This window comes from Enoplosus armatus, chromosome 6, assembly GCF_043641665.1.
Source record: "Enoplosus armatus isolate fEnoArm2 chromosome 6, fEnoArm2.hap1, whole genome shotgun sequence".
NCBI classification, from domain to species: Eukaryota; Metazoa; Chordata; class Actinopteri; order Centrarchiformes; family Enoplosidae; genus Enoplosus; species Enoplosus armatus.
The window spans coordinates 22,124,900-22,143,561 of record NC_092185.1 but is presented as its reverse complement, the minus strand read 5'-3'; the positions used below and the strand labels follow the sequence as shown (position 1 = coordinate 22,143,561).

Sequence of the window (18,662 nt, the reverse complement as noted above, 5' to 3'; positions counted from 1 at the left end):
TGCTTGACAGTTTCAGCTCTACCTTATTCTTCAGAAGGTCCCAGGTAGTGGTTTTATGTGGCAAGACAGTGACTTGTGGTGTTCCCTCTCTATGGAGTGTAAAAGATCTGTAGGAGGCCAGCACTCACAGACCAGTACCTCCTGTCCGAACATCACAAACCTTAAAGTGACAGGAGAATCAATATCCGAAATGTGCCCCAGAAAAAGGACAATGCCAGATCAGTGTAAAGGCACCTTCAGACTGTTCTTTGCATGTCCCACTGTTCAAGATGGGTCTAATAAATCTGTTTCAGACTGTACGATATCAATGTGAGTGAAAATGAGTGAAAAACCATAGCGCTACTTTGTCAATAGAAAAAATTACATGAGAGCAGAGCCAGATTGCATCATCCAGCTTATGTTTTGAAGATGCAGCCTCGCAAGGTTTTCTCCTTCTCCCACAAACTTATTTTTTGTTTTGCCTGGTTTGTTAAACTTTATTCAAATATGGTGCTTACAAAACGCCACGTCTGGCCAGTGTATTCTGATTGCTTGGCTTGTGGACGTCGGTCATAGCAGCGATCAAATTGTATGGCGTATTTGTTCCTAATAAGTGCTCCTAATTGGCCGTCGGTGAACATGTCTCACAGTGCGAACTGAGACTCGATGACCAAAGATTTCACTGTGTTTCTCTCACGATTGTCATTTGTCATCTCGGTGAGCCCAAAATCCCATGGTTTAGACAGCTAAAGGACAAAATCTCAAATGGCCAGTATATTATATAGCAATAGTTACTCTGTCTTACATTCAAGGTATTACTGAGCTCATACGCAGTGATACTGCACTTCAGCATTACATCCAAAGGACTGTAAAATCTACAATAAGATGAAAACTGCCAGAATTTTTGAGACCCCATGCTTTTCTTACATACTTTACAGAGACTGACTGAGCATTTCAAACACAGAAAAAGAAAATGAAAGTGTGGAAAGTAGACTTTTGGAGCACACACTTGGGTGTAGAAACAAGTCGGCTAATAAAACCTAAAGTAGACACTATGAGATCATTGCAAGAAAGAGAGCCACTTTATGGACCGGGAAGAGGGCCAGGAAGTGTCACATCTGAGTCATGTGCCACAGCTGGGCAAGAAAAACTGAAAGAAGCCCAGCTTATGAATAAACCTCCAAACTGATCACAAATGAGAATGCTAAAGAAGCTGCGAGGCTTCAGAAGTCATTTGTTTCTTTCCACTTTGGTTTAGACAGCTATAGATAATCCCCTGGCGACGCACACCAAAGGCTGTGTAGCGCGAATATGTGCAAATAGTTCGCAGTCTGAGGTTAAATGTTTTATAGTCTCAAATGTGACTTAGCTGACCAGGGACGTCTCTCTCTGTCCATCAGGCTGTTTGATGTGGGAGGTCAGAGGTCGGAGAGGAAGAAGTGGATCCACTGTTTTGAGGATGTCACAGCCATCATTTTCTGTGTGGCGCTCAGCGGATACGACCAGGTGCTTCATGAGGACGAGACCACGGTAGGGACAGATGCTCACATGTATATATTCTCTTTCACTTTGTCTCTTTCTCTCTGGTTCTTTCTCTCTATCACTTTGTGGCCTTATGACCCATTTATAAATATTGGAATACACCTTTAAAGGAGACTATATCAAAAAGCATCAATGATGTTATTTTATACATTCAGGATGTGGGACAACACGGGTAATAGTCCCCTAATACATCCTGACACAGGCTATAGCAGCTAGTAAAGATCGAGTACACGCTTGTTCTATATGTAGACACGATGTATAAGCTGACATTAAACACATGGTCTGTGTAAAAGCTTGAGACAGGAGGGATAAATGTCTGAGATGAGCTGCTAAAGAAATGAAGGCATGAAAGTCTTAAAATATTTATATTTACATTTTATGTATTATAATATTTTCATTTTGTACAATGTTTTAGGAATGACACGTATCTGTTTTTCTCCCATTTTGCATCTAAATATCTGGTGTTATTTAGTTATACTGAAGCCTCAGCAGTGGTCTGCCACTCTGGTTTGCCTTCATACTTTCCATACGCTCAGAACACAATATAAATTTCTGTGGAATTCTGTGGTGTTTCCTCTGGTACACCGTCCTCCTCCTCTTGCTGAACACGCAGTCTAATATCACAACCGAACAAGTAAATACAGCAAAGGACGGCTGAAAGCCACGTTCAACACACTTGTTTGTTTAACAGAACACTCCGTCCAACAATGTCCCATCTCTGGTGAACACACTGTTGTCTTTGATGGTTTCAAAGAGAAAAAAAATACAAAGCCACGCTGTTATATGCGTTATGTTTTTCACTATGCAAATCTGTCTTCCCAGCGTTGGCACTGCAAGCCAAGTTGCCAAGATGGGAAGGGTATGTACAGTATCTTATGGTTGTAAATTACGCTGACTGTAGATTCTGAGATATACAGATATACACTTTTTTCAAAATCATGGTGTACCACTATTTTGTCCCAGCATCCCAAGCCTTTTGGCTTTTGTAGACTTATTATTTAGTTGAAATGGGTTGCAATGGAGAAGCTCAACAAAAAGCCACAACCTGCCATGTGGCTGTAAAGATGATGCAGTGTTACCTAAAACAAATAAGCTGATTTGAATGCGCGGTGTTCGCTGCTATTTATAAGCCTGAAGTGTATCCTCTGGGAAATCGTGTTCAGTAGCTGCTCTATTTATGCAGATGTCGTCAGGCGTCCCTCCGAGCTGGGAGCACCAGAAGAGCGTCAGATGAGGAGAGGAAATATCCATCATAAAACGCGCTCACAAACAGCTTCTAGTCCATTTAATTGGTGCGTTCTTGCAGATATCTGTCCAAATGTTGGCAATGCAAGGCGGTGGTGATAGTTTGAGCAAAGCTGCTGCAGTGTTTGATTGCAGAAAATGTCTCGGCTACATGTAACACTAACAGTAAACATCATTTCTGTCCATAAGCATCAAAGAGCAATACCTCAAAAGATTAGAGTGTAGTGCAGTGATAAGGTGTTTTTAATAAAGGGGCCAATATTACCTTTCCACTAACACAGCCCACAGCTAAAATACAAGTTCATGTAGACAAATACAAAGCAATATGTGGCAAAAATGGGTGTACCAAAACAGAAAAATGACCAATCACGATTACAAACAGAAGTCAAGGGACTGCATTAAACATCCCAGATTTATATCTGTTCAGACAACATTAGTAGCAGGTCTGGTCAATTTTTTTTCCATCTGTGAGACCATGTTCTGATCAACAGTATGTGTTATCATTAAAGAGCAAACACTAGCGTGGGAGTTTTAATTACCAGGCAAATAACCAAATGTTTTGGGGGTTTTTCAAAGAGCGCCTGCATCCTCCGTTAGTTCTGCTACCAGACATACTACCAGGCATGTGATTCAGGAATAACAAATTATGTGCAGCACAGTAGAACTTTTCTACAATCAGACAGGAAAGATAACACCCCCCCCTCAGTGATGAGTGTGGTGAAGTAACACATATATCCCTTATGGGCAGCTCATTAAAATCACTGATACACCATGAATTTAATGAGAATGCCAGCTTTATCCCATAATACTAATCCTGTCTGGACAAAGGTTAAGAGTATCTAAAGGTGGATTCTCCCGATTACATCTTGAATTCTTAGTGTGCCGTACTGTATGTTTATTGATTAGGTCCACTTCAAAGGCTTTATTTTACATAAAACCATAGCCTACATATATTGCACATGTGACAGTGTTTTGAGCTCCTATTGGTGACTTCCAGTACATTAATACATGTGACTACTAGCATGTGCAGTGTGATCAGATAGCTAGATATTGTTATTAGATAGATATTTTAGCATCAAGCAAAAAAAAGAAGTTGTTTTGCTGAAACAAATGCCTGATATGACGGTACTTTGAACATCTCAGGAAAATAACATTTAAGACACCACCTAGAATAAGATTTAAATACCTGTATGGATTAACCATCTTTGCTAAAATTGACACTTGCAACAATCCCACTTTTAGTTTAGGGGGGTATAACATCTCCCTACAAGCCCGCAATAAGATACAAAAATGGCTCCCTATGACAGGCTAGAGATAATATTGAAGACTTTGAAGTCCTTTTTTGAGGAAACCGAATTCAATGCTTTTTCATTCATGTCATTTACATTACCTGTACAATATGGTGTGGTATTGCCAGATTAATGAGGTGGCAGAACAGGTTGTCTGTTTTGTTTGTGGGGTTTTTTGGCTAAATCCCTGGCCCCATACTAAAGGTTTTGACTGTGTATATCTCTCTAAACATCTGTGTGCTGTATGGACACGAACACACACACACACACACACACACACACACACACACACACACACATGCAGTATGACACGTACTACTTTTGCTTTGTAATTCCCTTCTCTCTATTGAAGAACTGCTTGCATTGTGTTTTTCTCTGCCTTTCCTTGTCTTGTTTCTGTGAAAACACACAGACAAACACACACAGACGATACACTGAAATGACAACTGCTCTAGGTGAACACTGTCTGGATAAAGTCTTGTCCTCCTGCCTCTAAACACTTTCTTTTCAGCACTAGGGGCGTGCGTGTGCGTATATGTGTGTTTGGGGCAAAGGGGGTGTCGTATAAAGGAATTGAAGTGGGACGTGGCTGGGTGGGCGGGTCCCTTGCATTTTCTGTTCCTGCTCTAAGCTCCGCCCTGCAGCATCTCTGGCTCCTTCCACTCCTCCTGTCACTCTCGCCATCGACTGTCCTCTCTAACCAATCAGCAGTCAGATCTACTGCAGACGCTCCGCCCACAGACAGGTATGAAACTTCCTGATAGGTTGATACACTCACCATGAGTTGAAAGCAGTGCCTCTTTCTGTTTGTGAACCAAGGAATTGAAGTGTGTGTGTGTGTGTGTGTGTGTGTGTGTGTGTGTGTGTGTGTGTGTGTGTGTGTGTGTCTTTGCACAGCTTTGTTTTCCGTTCATCAAATGTCTTATTGCATGTTATCTATCTATCTATCTCAAATCTGATTGGTTGATGGGCTCCGTCAATCACATTTTCTTCCCTCCCCTGTCCAATAAAGGATCACAACCAGAGAGAAACTGCTTTCAACTCATTATCAAAAATAGTCTGATCTTATCTGTTTTCATCACTCGGCACTATTACATGCAGTATGGAAAGGTCTCTCGACTGATTTGTTTTTTTAGCACGTAAAAGTAACGCCAACAGTTTGTTTGTTTTTCACCTTCCGCTGATCTAATTGGCAAACATAACAGTGGATTCTGGTGAGAATTAGTCAAGGTAGACTGATTTGTAAAGCACTTGTGCTAACAAAGCACTCTACGAGTGCTAACAACTCAATATAGAGAGCCAAAAATCTCATGATCTACTAACATGACAAAGTGCCTAATGATGAAAAATATATAATACTGAAATTCAATCTTTAATGTATTAATCATAGTTTTGTGCGATCAACCAAAGTTTTCGAGCTTTGTAACCATTCTAGGTGCATTTTAGATGCTAATTTAACAGTGTTTTTTTATATACCCTGTGGAGTTTTTACTGTAAACACTATTTTTTATTTCAACATTTAACCTTTTTCACCAGAATGCATTGTGTGTTTACAGCCTAAGAGACATGTACAATGTTCTGCCCCAGAAAACATTTGCAAAGCTTTTAATTTGAATGCACATTGTTTACATCAGCTTGTTTTGTCTTCTTCTCCTTTATTGGTATACTGCTACCTTTATAATTCCTAACCAACTGTTGCTGCCTTCTGCAGTACATAAACCCCTACAGGTTACATGCTGTAGAATACCTAATACGCTCAATACAGAGAGCTTCTCTTCAACGCGTTGCTCTACAGTGCGCTAGTGGTCGATAACTCCACAGGTTAATCATTCAGAGTTGCATACTACAGTTAAAGTAGGCAGTGGCTCACAGCTTAAAAGCTCAAACTGCATGGCTTTGTTGAACTCCAGCTTACTAATAATTTCTATTACTAATATGTTGATACACACGCACATACATGAACACGCACGCAACATGTCGAAAGGAAATGCTGTGTCCGTAGACAAGAGGAACTCCTCAGTACTTCAGTTCTGCTTTCTCATTTGTATTTACTCGATTCCTCTTTGTGTTCTAATGGTGTGTGTGTGTTCTTGATTTGGCTACTTGTGTGCATGTGTTTTCTGAACACACGCGCATTAATTCTGTATGCCTGTCTGGTTGATTTTTTTTTGGGGGGGGGGGGGGTGTATTTATGTACTTGTGAGCCTGCAGCCATTTGACCCCCGCTAATGTCTCCTCTACAGAACCGCATGCACGAGTCTCTGAAGCTGTTTGATTCCATCTGTAACAACAACTGGTTTAAGGACACCTCCATCATCCTCTTCCTGAACAAGAAGGACCTCTTTGAAAACAAGATCAGCAAGTCACCACTGTCCATCTGCTTCCCTGAGTACACTGGTACATATCCATACTCTTGAGTGACCCCACCCAGTATTCACAAACATTATAGAGTAGCTGATTGAGGAAAGACAAATAGTACGAACTTTTAAGTTTTTTGTCATTTACAAAGCATTTCAACTCTAAACCCTAAACTCCAGGATAGTCCAGGGTAATATGTAATTGGGTCACTGCTTTGAAAGATTTCATGACATTAACCTTTTAAAAATATATTATATATTAATGGAAATGTTTTGAGCTGGTCTGTGGATAGAATTACTTGAATAGAATGCCCTCTCTAGACCTCACGTTTTCCAACAGCTAATTTCTTCTACATTTATCTCAAATAGAAAAAAAAAAAACCTCATTCCCTTCATGTTCGGGTGCAGTTGGTCAAATAATTGCACCGTTTGCCAAATGTTCCCACTTGACAGCTGCAGGCTGCTGTTTGAGAGGCAACATTTCCCAGCTGGATGTCACTTGCTGGTGGACAGTGTTCCTACACAATATGGCTTCTCATGTCATGGCATTAACTAAGCCTTAATTAAGTTGAATTCATACATGTTGTCTCACCAAATTGACAATGAGCTTCAATTTGCTTTCCCTTTTAAGTTGCAGTTACATAATGTTCACAAATATAGTATTTGTGCCTCCTGTAGATTTATTTTTATGTTGAAATAGGGTGTGCCTGTGTGGCCAAAAAATAAAATCTCCATGTTTTTACAATATTGGGGTACAATCCAATTTTCTATTTAAATTGTTGTTTTCCAGCTGAGGACCGGCAATACCAGTTGCTTCAACTAAGCATCCACATTAATAATCAGTTTCAGCACAGATAAAGCAGAAAAATATTTATCAGCTTTGTGAAGAAATCGTAGGGGCGAGATAAATAAGGTGAATTATGTACCATATTCATAGAGTGCAAAAAGTTCAGTTGTCTGTATAAAGTACAATTGCTCTGGTGGAAGTTGTGCTGTCCACAAAAGTTTGTGAGACCAAGGGTGAATGGAGAGGATGACAAATTGACAGAATGGCAAATGGCAAACATTGAATAGCAACAGAAAAGAGCAGACAGGCTCAAACTCTGGAAGAAAACAAAGATGAGAGTGACAGAAGTAAAAGAGTGAAACGGTGAAAGAAATCAGGAGTGTTACCAGGAGTCCAAACGAGAGGAGCTTGAGAGAAAACGATAGATAAGACAACACAGGGGGAAACAACAGAACGTGAGAAAGCCAGAGAGAGCAAGAGTGTGAGAAAATTAGGGGGAAAAGTGGACAAAGCAAGGCTGTGGGAAAGCAAAAGGGAGAGAGACCAAACCAACCAAGACTGTGAGAAAGGGAGAATTAGGATTCCAAACCTGTTTCCTCTCCCCTTCTTCTCTTCGTCCTTTTACATGGCCAGACTTCATGCCCATTCTGATGAAATTGCCGCTGAAGCCAGGCAAACCACAGTGCTGCTAATGGCCGAGAGCCAGATAGATAGTTAGTGACACTTGGAGCAAAATTTCCACCAATCACTGAGATCATTCCAAAAGCATTATAACAACTTAAAGCTCTTGATTAAAATCCACTGCATGCCAAACGCTACTGCATTACAAGCAGAGCTAACTGTCACAGTTGATAATGGACTTGAACTGAAAGGCCATACAGTAGATCTGGCACTGTGGTAAATCAATATACAGGATGAATAATGGTTCCATCCTTTTGGCTCGAGGACCTCACATCTGTCACACTTGTTAAATTACTGTATAAAGGCTGTGATACATTGGCAATATTCAGAAACCGGCAGACTTTGACAACAATATCAAGACAGAACATTCTCCATCACATTTCATTCGTCAGTCCAAAATCACCTTTCCGCTTTGTCTGAAAAAAGTCCATGTGTCATATTTATTAAAGCTTGGTTCACAGTGAGCACAGCCCCCCCCCCCCGTACACCTCAGCAGAATGTGTGCTGAGCTAGAAAGTCAAAGGTTGTGTTTTCAGAAAAGATCAGAAAATAGTGCTGATACAGAAGATGTAGCGTAGCCCGCTGATGTAGAGGCTGAGATGACAACAGCTTTTCAGCCTTCACCTAACTCCCACTGTATGTCATCTCTCTCTCTCTCTGCCTCTCTCTCCTCAGGTCCAAACACTTACTTGGAGGGAATAGACTACATGAAGTGTCAGTACAAGAGCAAGAACAAGTCCTCCACCAAAGAGGTCTACTCCCATGTGACCTGCGCCACAGACACCAACAACATCCAGTTTGTCTTCGATGCTGTCACTGATGTCATCATAGCAAATAACCTGCGGGGGTGTGGCCTGTACTGATGATTCTGTTAAACGTATTTACGTATGTGGTGCCTGTTTCAGAATCAGAAGCACCACATAGTATGTGGCCCATATCAGTGATGTCACTCAAATATGGGCTATGTTCGTGATGTCACCATTCTGCTTTACCATATGACTGGCCATTGGTCCAACTTGAATCTTAATTAATGAATTGATTGGCTGAGTGGTTGGTTGATGGTTGGTTAAGACTTCTTGTGATGTATTTGTCTTTTTTACTTCCTCCTAAAGAACGGAAAACGCCCGTAACGCTGTACTTTGTGCATTTAATTGTGCCGAAACTCCAAATCTTGCTCAATACCTACAGTCGACTCTTCAGGGAGACAGGGTCCCTGAGACTCGTTTGTACGCACAGTAGTGCCTTACTCAAAGAGCTAGACTGATGGCAAATGAAGCGCAGTACATCTTTGTGGTTCACCAGCAGTCCCCAATACTGGTATAATGGGAATCACATCGCAAAGTATCAAAGTATTTCTAATTCTTTTCATTTAAATTCGCTCTTCTTTGCTTTTGACTCGTGTCTTAGTCTCATGAAGGGCCAAACTGAATATATAAGTATATATAGTATGTATAATATATAAGTCGTTCAGATAGTCTCAATCAGTGTCAGGTTCACTTCAGTCTCAGCATACATCAAAAAGATGTTCTTCAGACTTTATTATGTGCATGAGATATTAAAGCTTACTAATGCTACATCATCAGTAAAAAAAAAAAACAACTGCATTTCTATTTCTATTTTGTGCCAAATAGCTTTTGTGCACGCCTCCTTTATTATTTTGCATGTGTTGTGTAATTTGTTTTATTCTGTTTTCTGATGGCCGTCCTGCTCTGATGTATGCGGCACGCTGCATAACGTCTGGCTGCGTTGTTGCCCTAAGCCGTGGTCTGTTAACTACGGAGCTCCAAAATGACCAGTGTTCAATAAATGAACGAGACATTATGAATGAAATCATCATATGAGTAAATACACAAAAAATAGGTTAACCAATTATTGTGAAAATATGAAATGATGATTTTGTTCTGATAATTGGTCTAGTTATAATATCTCATTGGTTTAAAATTGCCCATTTTGTAGTTCCGTATTAAACAAATTGACGCCTTACTTAACATTATGATTCAACAAGTCAACAGTCCATTCGTCTGGTCCTGTCCTCCACTGGCCTTAGAGAAAGTATACAGACTCAAAACAGCTTCAATAGCAAAGCGTCGCTCATTCAAAACCTGTGGGAGGAGAGGGATTATCAGAGCGGACTGTTCAGAATGTTAAATGTGATGAGACCAAAGGTAATCCCACTTTTGAAACTTATTCTTCAGTTATTCTGTAAAGTCACATTTTACTGCATTGCGAATTGATGGCGCTTAGGGTGACTAGTTCAGATTTTAAAGGCCCAATATGTCCAACTTAAAGCTCCTACGTGTACGATTTGAACCTTTCTAACTTTGACGACTCCTAGCGATGGTTTGATGAATGGTTGCTTATCATTTTAATGAAAACTACCCAACAGGAGTTCACACAGCAGAACTGAATTGTGTGTTTCCATGTTGCGAAGGAACAGCGTCATTAGTGTCGTTTCATTTGGGAGTAAATTTGTTTTTGGTCCCTATAGAAGAATGTATTTGAAATTGTATTTCTGATCAAATTTAGAGGTGGTAAGCAGTATAATTCCTTCTTCTTTCCCCCCTCTACCTTAAATGTATAGTTTCTATCTATGCTATTTATTCTGCCACCATCCTTTATCCCTGTGGCTGTGATATTTTAAGATCGATTTTCCAGGCTCTCATGTTGCAGCATGCATGGGTCCACTATAAAATCACTTTAAAACAGAGAGTTACAAGAGGAAGTGTGCTGACTCAACCACACAATTCCCAGATAATGCTTCAAAGGGGAGCATTGATTTTATAGGCCCCTGGGGCCGCATCCATTGTGTGGGGCAGCACAGTGTAATATCCCTATTGTCCATCACTCTGCCTTAATAAGCCAGAGGTGAGCTTTGAAAGATTGTGTGCTGGTGAGTACATATGCTCCTCTGGGACCAGAATGTCAACCTTGTGACTATTGTTTTAGCCCTGCTGTTTTGCTTTCTGCTGAGCGAGTTCCATTTCCGCTGGATGGTAGTCGTCCCAGAACTGCTGTAGGATCGAGGCTTGATGTGGTGCGCGGCTTTGTTGAAATGAAAAACGATGTGTGCAATTTGTGGGAACAGTTTGAATTTGAGCCTCCACGCTAAAGCCAAAGAGATGCATATAATACCAGGAAAATACCATGGGCTCCTCCCTTCTCTCTTTAGAAGCAACAGTTTACAGCGTCACAAAGACACTGAGCTCTGTTTGTCCGTGGGACTTTGTTGAATTGACTGAGCTGAGTGTGTTTACTTCACTGGTACGAGTGCTCCCTGGCAAACAGAGGTAGAGAGCTTCTTTATTTATGCATGAGCAGGGCATTTGCTATATTCCACTTTTCCCTCCTCACTCAAACAGCAAGCGCGTCCCCCCCCTCTGCTCAAAGCTGCACATATTTTTTAAAACAGGTAGATGACGTCATCGGCTCTTCCTACCACATCTGTGCCAACTTTTCCTAATTAGAGACCGAGAGCTGCCTAAGGCTGTTGATCAGCCTGCTTTGTGTGTGTGTGTGTGTGTGTGTGTGTGTGTGTGTTTCTGTCTGTGTATCTTGTGTGTGTTTACTGTATATAGTTACCTACATGTGTGTCTGTTGATAGTACAGGAAAGGTCAGTGTGTGTGTGTGTATGCGTGTGTGTGTGTGTGTGTGCGTGCGTGCGTGCATGTTTATGAACATGTGTATGTGTTCTGTGAGAGAGCCCATGGGTGTTGTGGTGGAGTCAGTATCTGTGGATTAATTACCCAGAAGGCACCTGTCTACCCTTTCCACACACACAGGCCCTCAACACACACGCACACGCACCAAAGACACAAACACACCTGTGGGACTTCAAAATGTCACAACACCTTAAGTGCCAAAAAATACCACCTTATCCAGCCAAAGAGCCTTAGCTGTTTTGGGGTTCTTTTGCCCAACATGAAAGCTGCTGCTGAAGGCCTTTAGTTGACAATCTTTTCCTCTGACTTACTGCTTTTATTACACGATATGAAAGTAAAATGATCTTACTGCATCGGCTCTATGATTGTTGATTTAAGGACGTGCATCACCTTTGGAGGTGTGACTTGAAATATACATAAAACATCAAAACAGTTTGTCCTGAAATGAGTCCACTTAAAAGAAATTCTATTAATTCACTTCTTTCCTTCACTTCCCACCTCTGTCAGTGGTTACACTGTGCATTATAATTAAACAAAGACACCCCTTGCCTTAATCAAGTTTTTTTATTAGACCTTCATGCCTTTATTTTAATGGCTGAAAGCCTACAGAGCCGGTGAAATTTCTCTCCACAGTAAGTTAGCAAGCTCCAATTCTCATTCAGATGAAAGGAAAATGCCTACATTAGTAATTGCCCTTGGGGTAGCGATGGCAGCATACTGTTCGAGCTTTGTCTTCCAACGTCTTTCATGCTTGTGTTAACCTCAGGCTGCGCACAGAGCGGGACGTATCCATGTTCCTGCTGTACAGATTCTTCGGTGGCAAAGTAAAGCATTCAGAGTGACATCAAGATGCATTTACAAGTGAATTAGCCCTTAATTTATTCGTAATATGTAACATAACACTTAAATATAGCCGTATATGAGCGGCGAATTTAATTTAAAGGACCGTAAGTGTGTTTTCGCCACCTTCAGTTAACCTTCATTTTATACAGCATCAAAATCACCTTGTAACAGACACTTGAAACGTGCTTTTTAGGTACAGCAGAAAATGCAGCTGTGTGCAGCAAGTAACTGATTTTTTAGTTTTTTAATGCAACTATAGCAACACAGACATGATGTTAACACAAGCAAGTTACAAAACTATGCAAGTTGAATGAAAAGAAGTGGAACCCTAGAAAAACAGATTAAAGGCTCCAGAAAGTGGCAGTGCGAAGTTAGTCTGAACGTCTTTGCTAAATATGTGGTTCTAGAGGCTTGGTGACTACTGGCAGGGCTAGTTGTAGCTGCCAGGCTACTTTCTTGATTAGCCAACACACACATTTCAGTCTATAAAGAGTCATTGAAGAGGGAAAACTAGCTAACTTACCAGATGACAGTAAACGGTCGCAAACGGAGCAATAAGTTCACGCAGTCAACTTTTGTCTCAAAGGTCACTACTGTCAAGGCGGCTTGCTATTGGTCAACAGCTCAAGTTGAACTTGAGGCAGAAAATGTGCATCATTTAACTCCGCCCCTGCGAGCAAGTCCACTCATTGTGACGATTCTATTTGAATTAATTGATTGAATTGAATTCATTGCGAAATCTAAAACACAACAGCACGCTCAGAGAAACTGTAATTTAAAGTATATGGTCTATATAGTAAATGGACCAAAACTGTGTCATTAAAAGTAACTGTGAAACCACAACCACCTTTTCTTTAGCATGGTACAAAACCTGTGAATACGGATCTGAGGACAACAGAGGAGAGCAGTTTGATTAAGCTCCCTACTTGTGCTTCATCTTTGACTCACTGAACTTAGAATGAGAAAGTTGTAGTCCTACAGGGGTCACAGCACAGAGGAGTTCCTCTCATTGTATTTGTTTTGTACACCTGAACCTCTTCACTTCCTCTCCCTCTCCAATAGCTCTGAAGCTATGAATACTTTATAAGGTGGAGACAGGAAGTGATGCTTCCTCAGAGAGACTATGAGCCGATCACTCTGTGTGTGTGTGTGTGTGTGCGTGTGCGTGTGCGTGCTCACGCGCGCACAGGGGCATGTATACGTGTGTGCTTGTGCGTTTCACTAGCTGTCCCTACATCAGCAGAGGCAGAGAGGATGGTGGGTAACATAGTTTATGTACTGCTTCAGTCCCAGTGATAAACAATGGACTCCTATAGGCTGCAGTGAAGGAGAGGTTTGTGGGTACTGTTGTCTAGAGGCCATGCTAGAGATGGTTTATGGGTAATAGTGTCTCTTTGTTTTGTAGGTGGCTGGCTGATGTGAATAATACAATCAGTGATTCATTCAGGTAACAAAGGTCCCAGTTCATCTGGGCAGCAGGTGGTGGCACAAAAGAAATGTTTGCACCTTATGCCAATTCAGTGCCTTAGCAACATAGACACTTTCTGAAATCCCACAATGGCAGCCAAATGAAGAACTGTTCTGACTGAGCTTTGGTCCCAGAGTTTAGCCAGATGTTTCCCATGTTAGATTTTAATGAGCTCCTGTGGTGTCTTTTCGCTGACTTATTTACGCTTCAAATTCAGAAGTAGACTTTTAAATTGTAAATGCTTTCGGGTCGTCTTATAATATCTTCAGCTCCCACTCAACCTCGCCAGTTGGTAAAATGAGCACTTAAGCCTCTGCAGAACCAGGGAGATCCTGCTCGGCTGGGAGAGGACTCAGAAAGCCACAGGGCACATGACCGCAATGAATTTGTGTAGAATTAAGGAGGCAGAGTATAAGCTGGTGAAAGTCCTTGCACTCATCATGCTCTCGACACTCAGTGCTGCAACTCTTTTAGCTTTCAGCCCAACAAGGTCCACGTCATTTAATCCCTCTGTCAACACCAACCAGCACCTGTCCATACTGTACAGATCACCTACAGCTAAATCTACAAACCTGTTTTCTGTGTGTGTGTGTGTGTGTGTGTGTGTGTGTGTGTGTGTTTGTACTGTATGTGTGCATGTGTTGTATTTTACTGAGCACTGTAAGTGAAATATATCTGCTGTATCTCCCTCACTGCTGTGATAATTTATTGAAAGTTGTATTTATACAAAAGAGAAACAACAAATAAAGCACCACATGAGTAACTTGATATGTGTGATTATTTTCCTGGCCTAATTTCTTTGTGTCTGTCGTGTGTGTGTGTGTGTGTGTGTATTTGTATTGGCAGAATATTGAAGTGGAAATACTGTGGATGTTTGTTGATTTTTTTTTTTTCTCCTTCCCTCTCACTTTCTCTGTTTTCCAACACTGCGATTATTTATTTTAAATGTTGGAAATCATTTCCTGAATGGCCCACTTTGTAAACTAACACTGCCACCGTTTCTTGTTGCTCTGTGTGTGTGTGTGTGTGTGTGTGTGTGTGTGTGTGTGTGTGTGTGTGTGTGTGAGACAAAGAAATCTGTATCTTTGTCACTGCATAATATGCACGCAGAATGTTTCACTTGAAGATGTACACGATTGGTGGTAACTTGAACTTTGCCCTTCTTTCCTCTTTTCTCTTCATCATCATCCATTCACTTTTTCCCCTCCCTATCATCTCCTTCACTCCTCTTCTTTCTCCTCTCCTTTCACTCCTCTTCCTTTCACCTGTCCCCTTAATCTCATCTAATCCCATTCTCCTTCTTTCATTCCTCTTTGCTGTCTCATTCTTTTTTCTATCTTCCCTGTCCCATTTCTCTCTCTCCCTCCTCCTCCTCCTCCTCCTCCTCCTCCACAGAATCGCATGCACGAGTCTCTGATGCTGTTCGACTCGATCTGCAACAACAAGTTCTTCATCGACACTTCCATCATCCTCTTCCTCAACAAGAAGGATCTGTTTGCAGAGAAGATCAAGAAGTCTGCACTCAGCATCTGCTTCCCCGAATACACAGGTAGGAAAAAGAAAACTTCCCTGAGCGTATAGGTGAGAAATAGCATCAAAACTTGACAGGTGCACAAAATTGATTTCTTGGAGAACACACACAAAAAAAGCTGCGAACCAGCGAAACTGAATCCAATTACAGAAGACAGAAAAAAGAGCCCGATATACCTTAAATTGACTGATCAATTCGCTCGGCTTTAAAATGAGAAGAACATGTCATAAACACATACCATTTTAGCTTCGCCCACATTACTGAGGAAAGAGGTTTCCAGGGCTGTTCATCTGCAGACTAGTGCAGAAATGGCACCGCTATAACAAGTCAGCCTTGAAAAATGTATCTGAAGTGCGGTTTTAAAGGAACAGCTCAATCAAGCTCCTCATCTAACTTTCAAACAAGAAAGTGGATAAATGTCCCAAAATGTCACATTGTGTCTGGTTTGTTTACATATACCATTTAATGGTTCTGGTAGGCGGACAGAGCCAGCCTAGCTGTTTCCCATTTCCTGTTTTTATGCTAAGCTAAGCTAAGCCACTGCTGGCTGTAGCTTAATACTTACCATACAGACGTGAGAGTTGTGTCAGTCTTCATATCTAACTCTCAGCAAGAAACGAATAAGCATGTTTCCCAAAATGTCAAACTATCCCTTTTAAATAAAATGAAAATCCTAAGATATCTTCCTCCTGAAAGCCAGTATAAAGATGCTGAAACTGAAACTGGTGATACTATATGAGGCAGGGGAGAAGAGAGGAACACTAGTGTAAAAGAGATCATATCCAAGTATGAATGATTGCCAGCTGTCTGATCTTAATGTGATTCCCAGAAGTGCCATAGCTTTCTAAAACCCCTCCTGTGTTTCTGGCCACTGATTAATGGCTGCTTGATAGTAGATTAGTAGTTAGTTTGTTTGTTCTGCATTGGACCTCTGGTGCCGCGACGACCAATCTTGACGTTGACCTCCACCAAGATGTAAACCGCTCTGAGAAATGTGGCACTTTTAATCAAAAGCATCTGTTTCCAGCTGTTGAGTCAGTCTGAATTATCAGATGTTAGCAGGAGAGATAGCCCAAACAAAACAGCCAAATGTCGCCCGTTTGAAGAACTGTCTCAGTTTGAAAAAGAGCGATATACTGTACATGGAGATTTACTTTACTGTTACTTTAACTCTTTAAAGGATAGCAGAGAAGGAGCGGGAGGAGGCAGTGATAAGCAGAGGGAGAGAGGGAAGCTGTGAGGGGGAGACAGATGTCTCGGCTCGGAGGTGAGAGTCAGGTGTAGCCGGGGCAGCGAAAAGGAAGGGACTGGGAGTCAGAGAGCAGCAGACAGTCACGCTCGGTGGGCCATGAAGAGGGAGAAGAGGCGACAAGTGAGAGCTGTCTGCTGCTCTCGTCACGCAAACGCCGCTCCCTCAGCCGCTCCTGCTCATTTGTCTCTCATGCTTTGCTTATGTTCTGATAAGTGCCTTGGTAATCGCAGTAAGTCGATCTGACACGTTCCATCTCTCACAGGCAGAGATATCCTGACTTTTTTGTGTGAGAACCAATTGCAACTCAATGGACATTATGCGGCCAGCACGTTGTTTCGTCTGTTCCATTTCCGGTTTTGCCTTTTAACCTCTGGTTACTATTGCTGACTATAGTAAATGCACGTTAAAAGTCGGGGTCCTGATCGGTCCACACAGCCCACTATACATTTCTCAAAGCTGGGAACACAGAATCTGATTTATTAACATGAATTAGCTAAAACACATCTTTTCCCAACCATATAATAACATCATCTGAAATAATTAGCTTGTTACACAGTAATAAGGCCATGTGCTGGAAATCCTCACAGTCTCAACAGAGTTTCCTCTGTAACTCTGTTGGATGAAGAAATATTGAATTAGAAAAAGTTCTGAACGCCCACAATAAGACAACTTCTGTTCTTTTGATCAGTCATCATGACAGTGAGGTGATCCCTGACCCCAGAGCTGTGCAGGAGAACTGATCTAATTAGTGCAGATTTGTAAATAGCGGTCGATGTTGGTCAGACTGCTGTAGAGGAAAGTCTCCTTTTCTTCCAGCTCTGGCAGTACGTTATGAATTGTCGTATAAAACTGGTCAGAGATTTGCTGAAATGTCGGGCGGAAGGCGGTCAGAAGCAGCAGATATCAATCTGTGCGACAGATTCCCACTTCTGGTGTAGACAGGAAGTTAAAAGATAAAATAAAGAGTTAAAGCACTTGGATAAGGTCAATAGCATCATCAATCTAGACCCGACCCCAGACCCCCCCGCAATATTTGAGCCAGGATTGTTGGACAGCGTTGTCAGAGTTCCATTTTAATGGGCATTTGTTAATGAGGTTTGATAAGGCATCCTTGTTTCAGTACACAGTCTTCAGCGTGCAAACACACAGGCGCATACACACACATGCTAAACATCCCACAGGCCCCAGAAACAGGAGCAGATTTAAACGAGAATGATGTTGCTATAATGTGGGAAGTCTATTGTATGAGAGATGCATCATCTATGCCCATCTCTCTTTTCTCTCCCCAGGACCCAACACCTATGAGGACGCAGCAGCTTACATCCAAGCACAGTTCGAGAGCAAGAATCGCTCTCCAAACAAGGAAATCTACTGTCACATGACCTGCGCCACGGATACAGGAAACATCCAGGTGGTGTTTGACGCCGTGACCGACATCATCATCGCCAACAACCTCCGAGGGTGTGGCTTGTACTGAGCGCGCCCACACACCCCGTAATGTCCTCCCCTTTTGCCCCCTCTTCTCTCTCACCCTTCCTGTCCTCCTCCCCGCCCTCCCCCTCCCTCCCTGCTCCTCTTCCTTTGACACTGCTGTGGAAATAATGACGATGATGATGACGATTCTGCTGATTATTTAAAGAAAAAAGAAAGAAAAATGCAACTAGGTACATATTAATAATGAGGATAATTTAAAAAAAAAAAAATAGGCATACGTATATATAAATATATATATATAATGTTTTTAGTTCTTGTCTCCTCTCTTCTCCTCCTGATGTTCTTTGGCCTGCCGCCAAGCAAACAAATTTGTTTTAGTAGAAAACACGAAAACCCTGCAGCCTTGAAAACTTCTTGAACAAAGTCAATGAAAGCCTCCGTTCCCCCGTTCTCCTTTTTCTTTCTCAGCTGTGTCTTTTGTTGTTAACAAAAAACGAAACCTGTACCTTTTTTTTTTCGCAGATTTTTTTTTATTATTATTACTATGAATATGACTTCTGTTTTATTTTTGTTGATCGTGTGTATATTTATTAC

At 41.5% G+C, this 18,662-nt stretch overlaps 1 protein-coding gene across 7 annotated transcripts in view; it reads left to right on the top strand.

Moving 5' to 3' along the window:
* gnao1a (guanine nucleotide binding protein (G protein), alpha activating activity polypeptide O, a) overlaps positions 1 to 18,111 on the top strand; it is an 87,666-nt gene extending 69,555 nt beyond the window's left edge. For 5 of the 7 annotated variants that reach the window (XM_070907983.1, XM_070907984.1, XM_070907987.1 and 2 more), the window contains 3 exons: positions 1,380 to 1,509; positions 6,299 to 6,452; positions 17,924 to 18,111. In XM_070907983.1, coding sequence (XP_070764084.1) covers positions 1,380 to 1,509; positions 6,299 to 6,452; positions 17,924 to 18,111 — 472 coding nt within the window. Of the gene's footprint in view, positions 1 to 1,379; positions 1,510 to 6,298; positions 6,453 to 8,555; positions 8,744 to 15,246; positions 15,401 to 17,923 lie in introns of those variants that run through there. The other 2 variants (XM_070907985.1, XM_070907982.1) reach the window with 2 other exon arrangements.
* Positions 18,112 to 18,662: the final 551 nt, after the last annotated feature.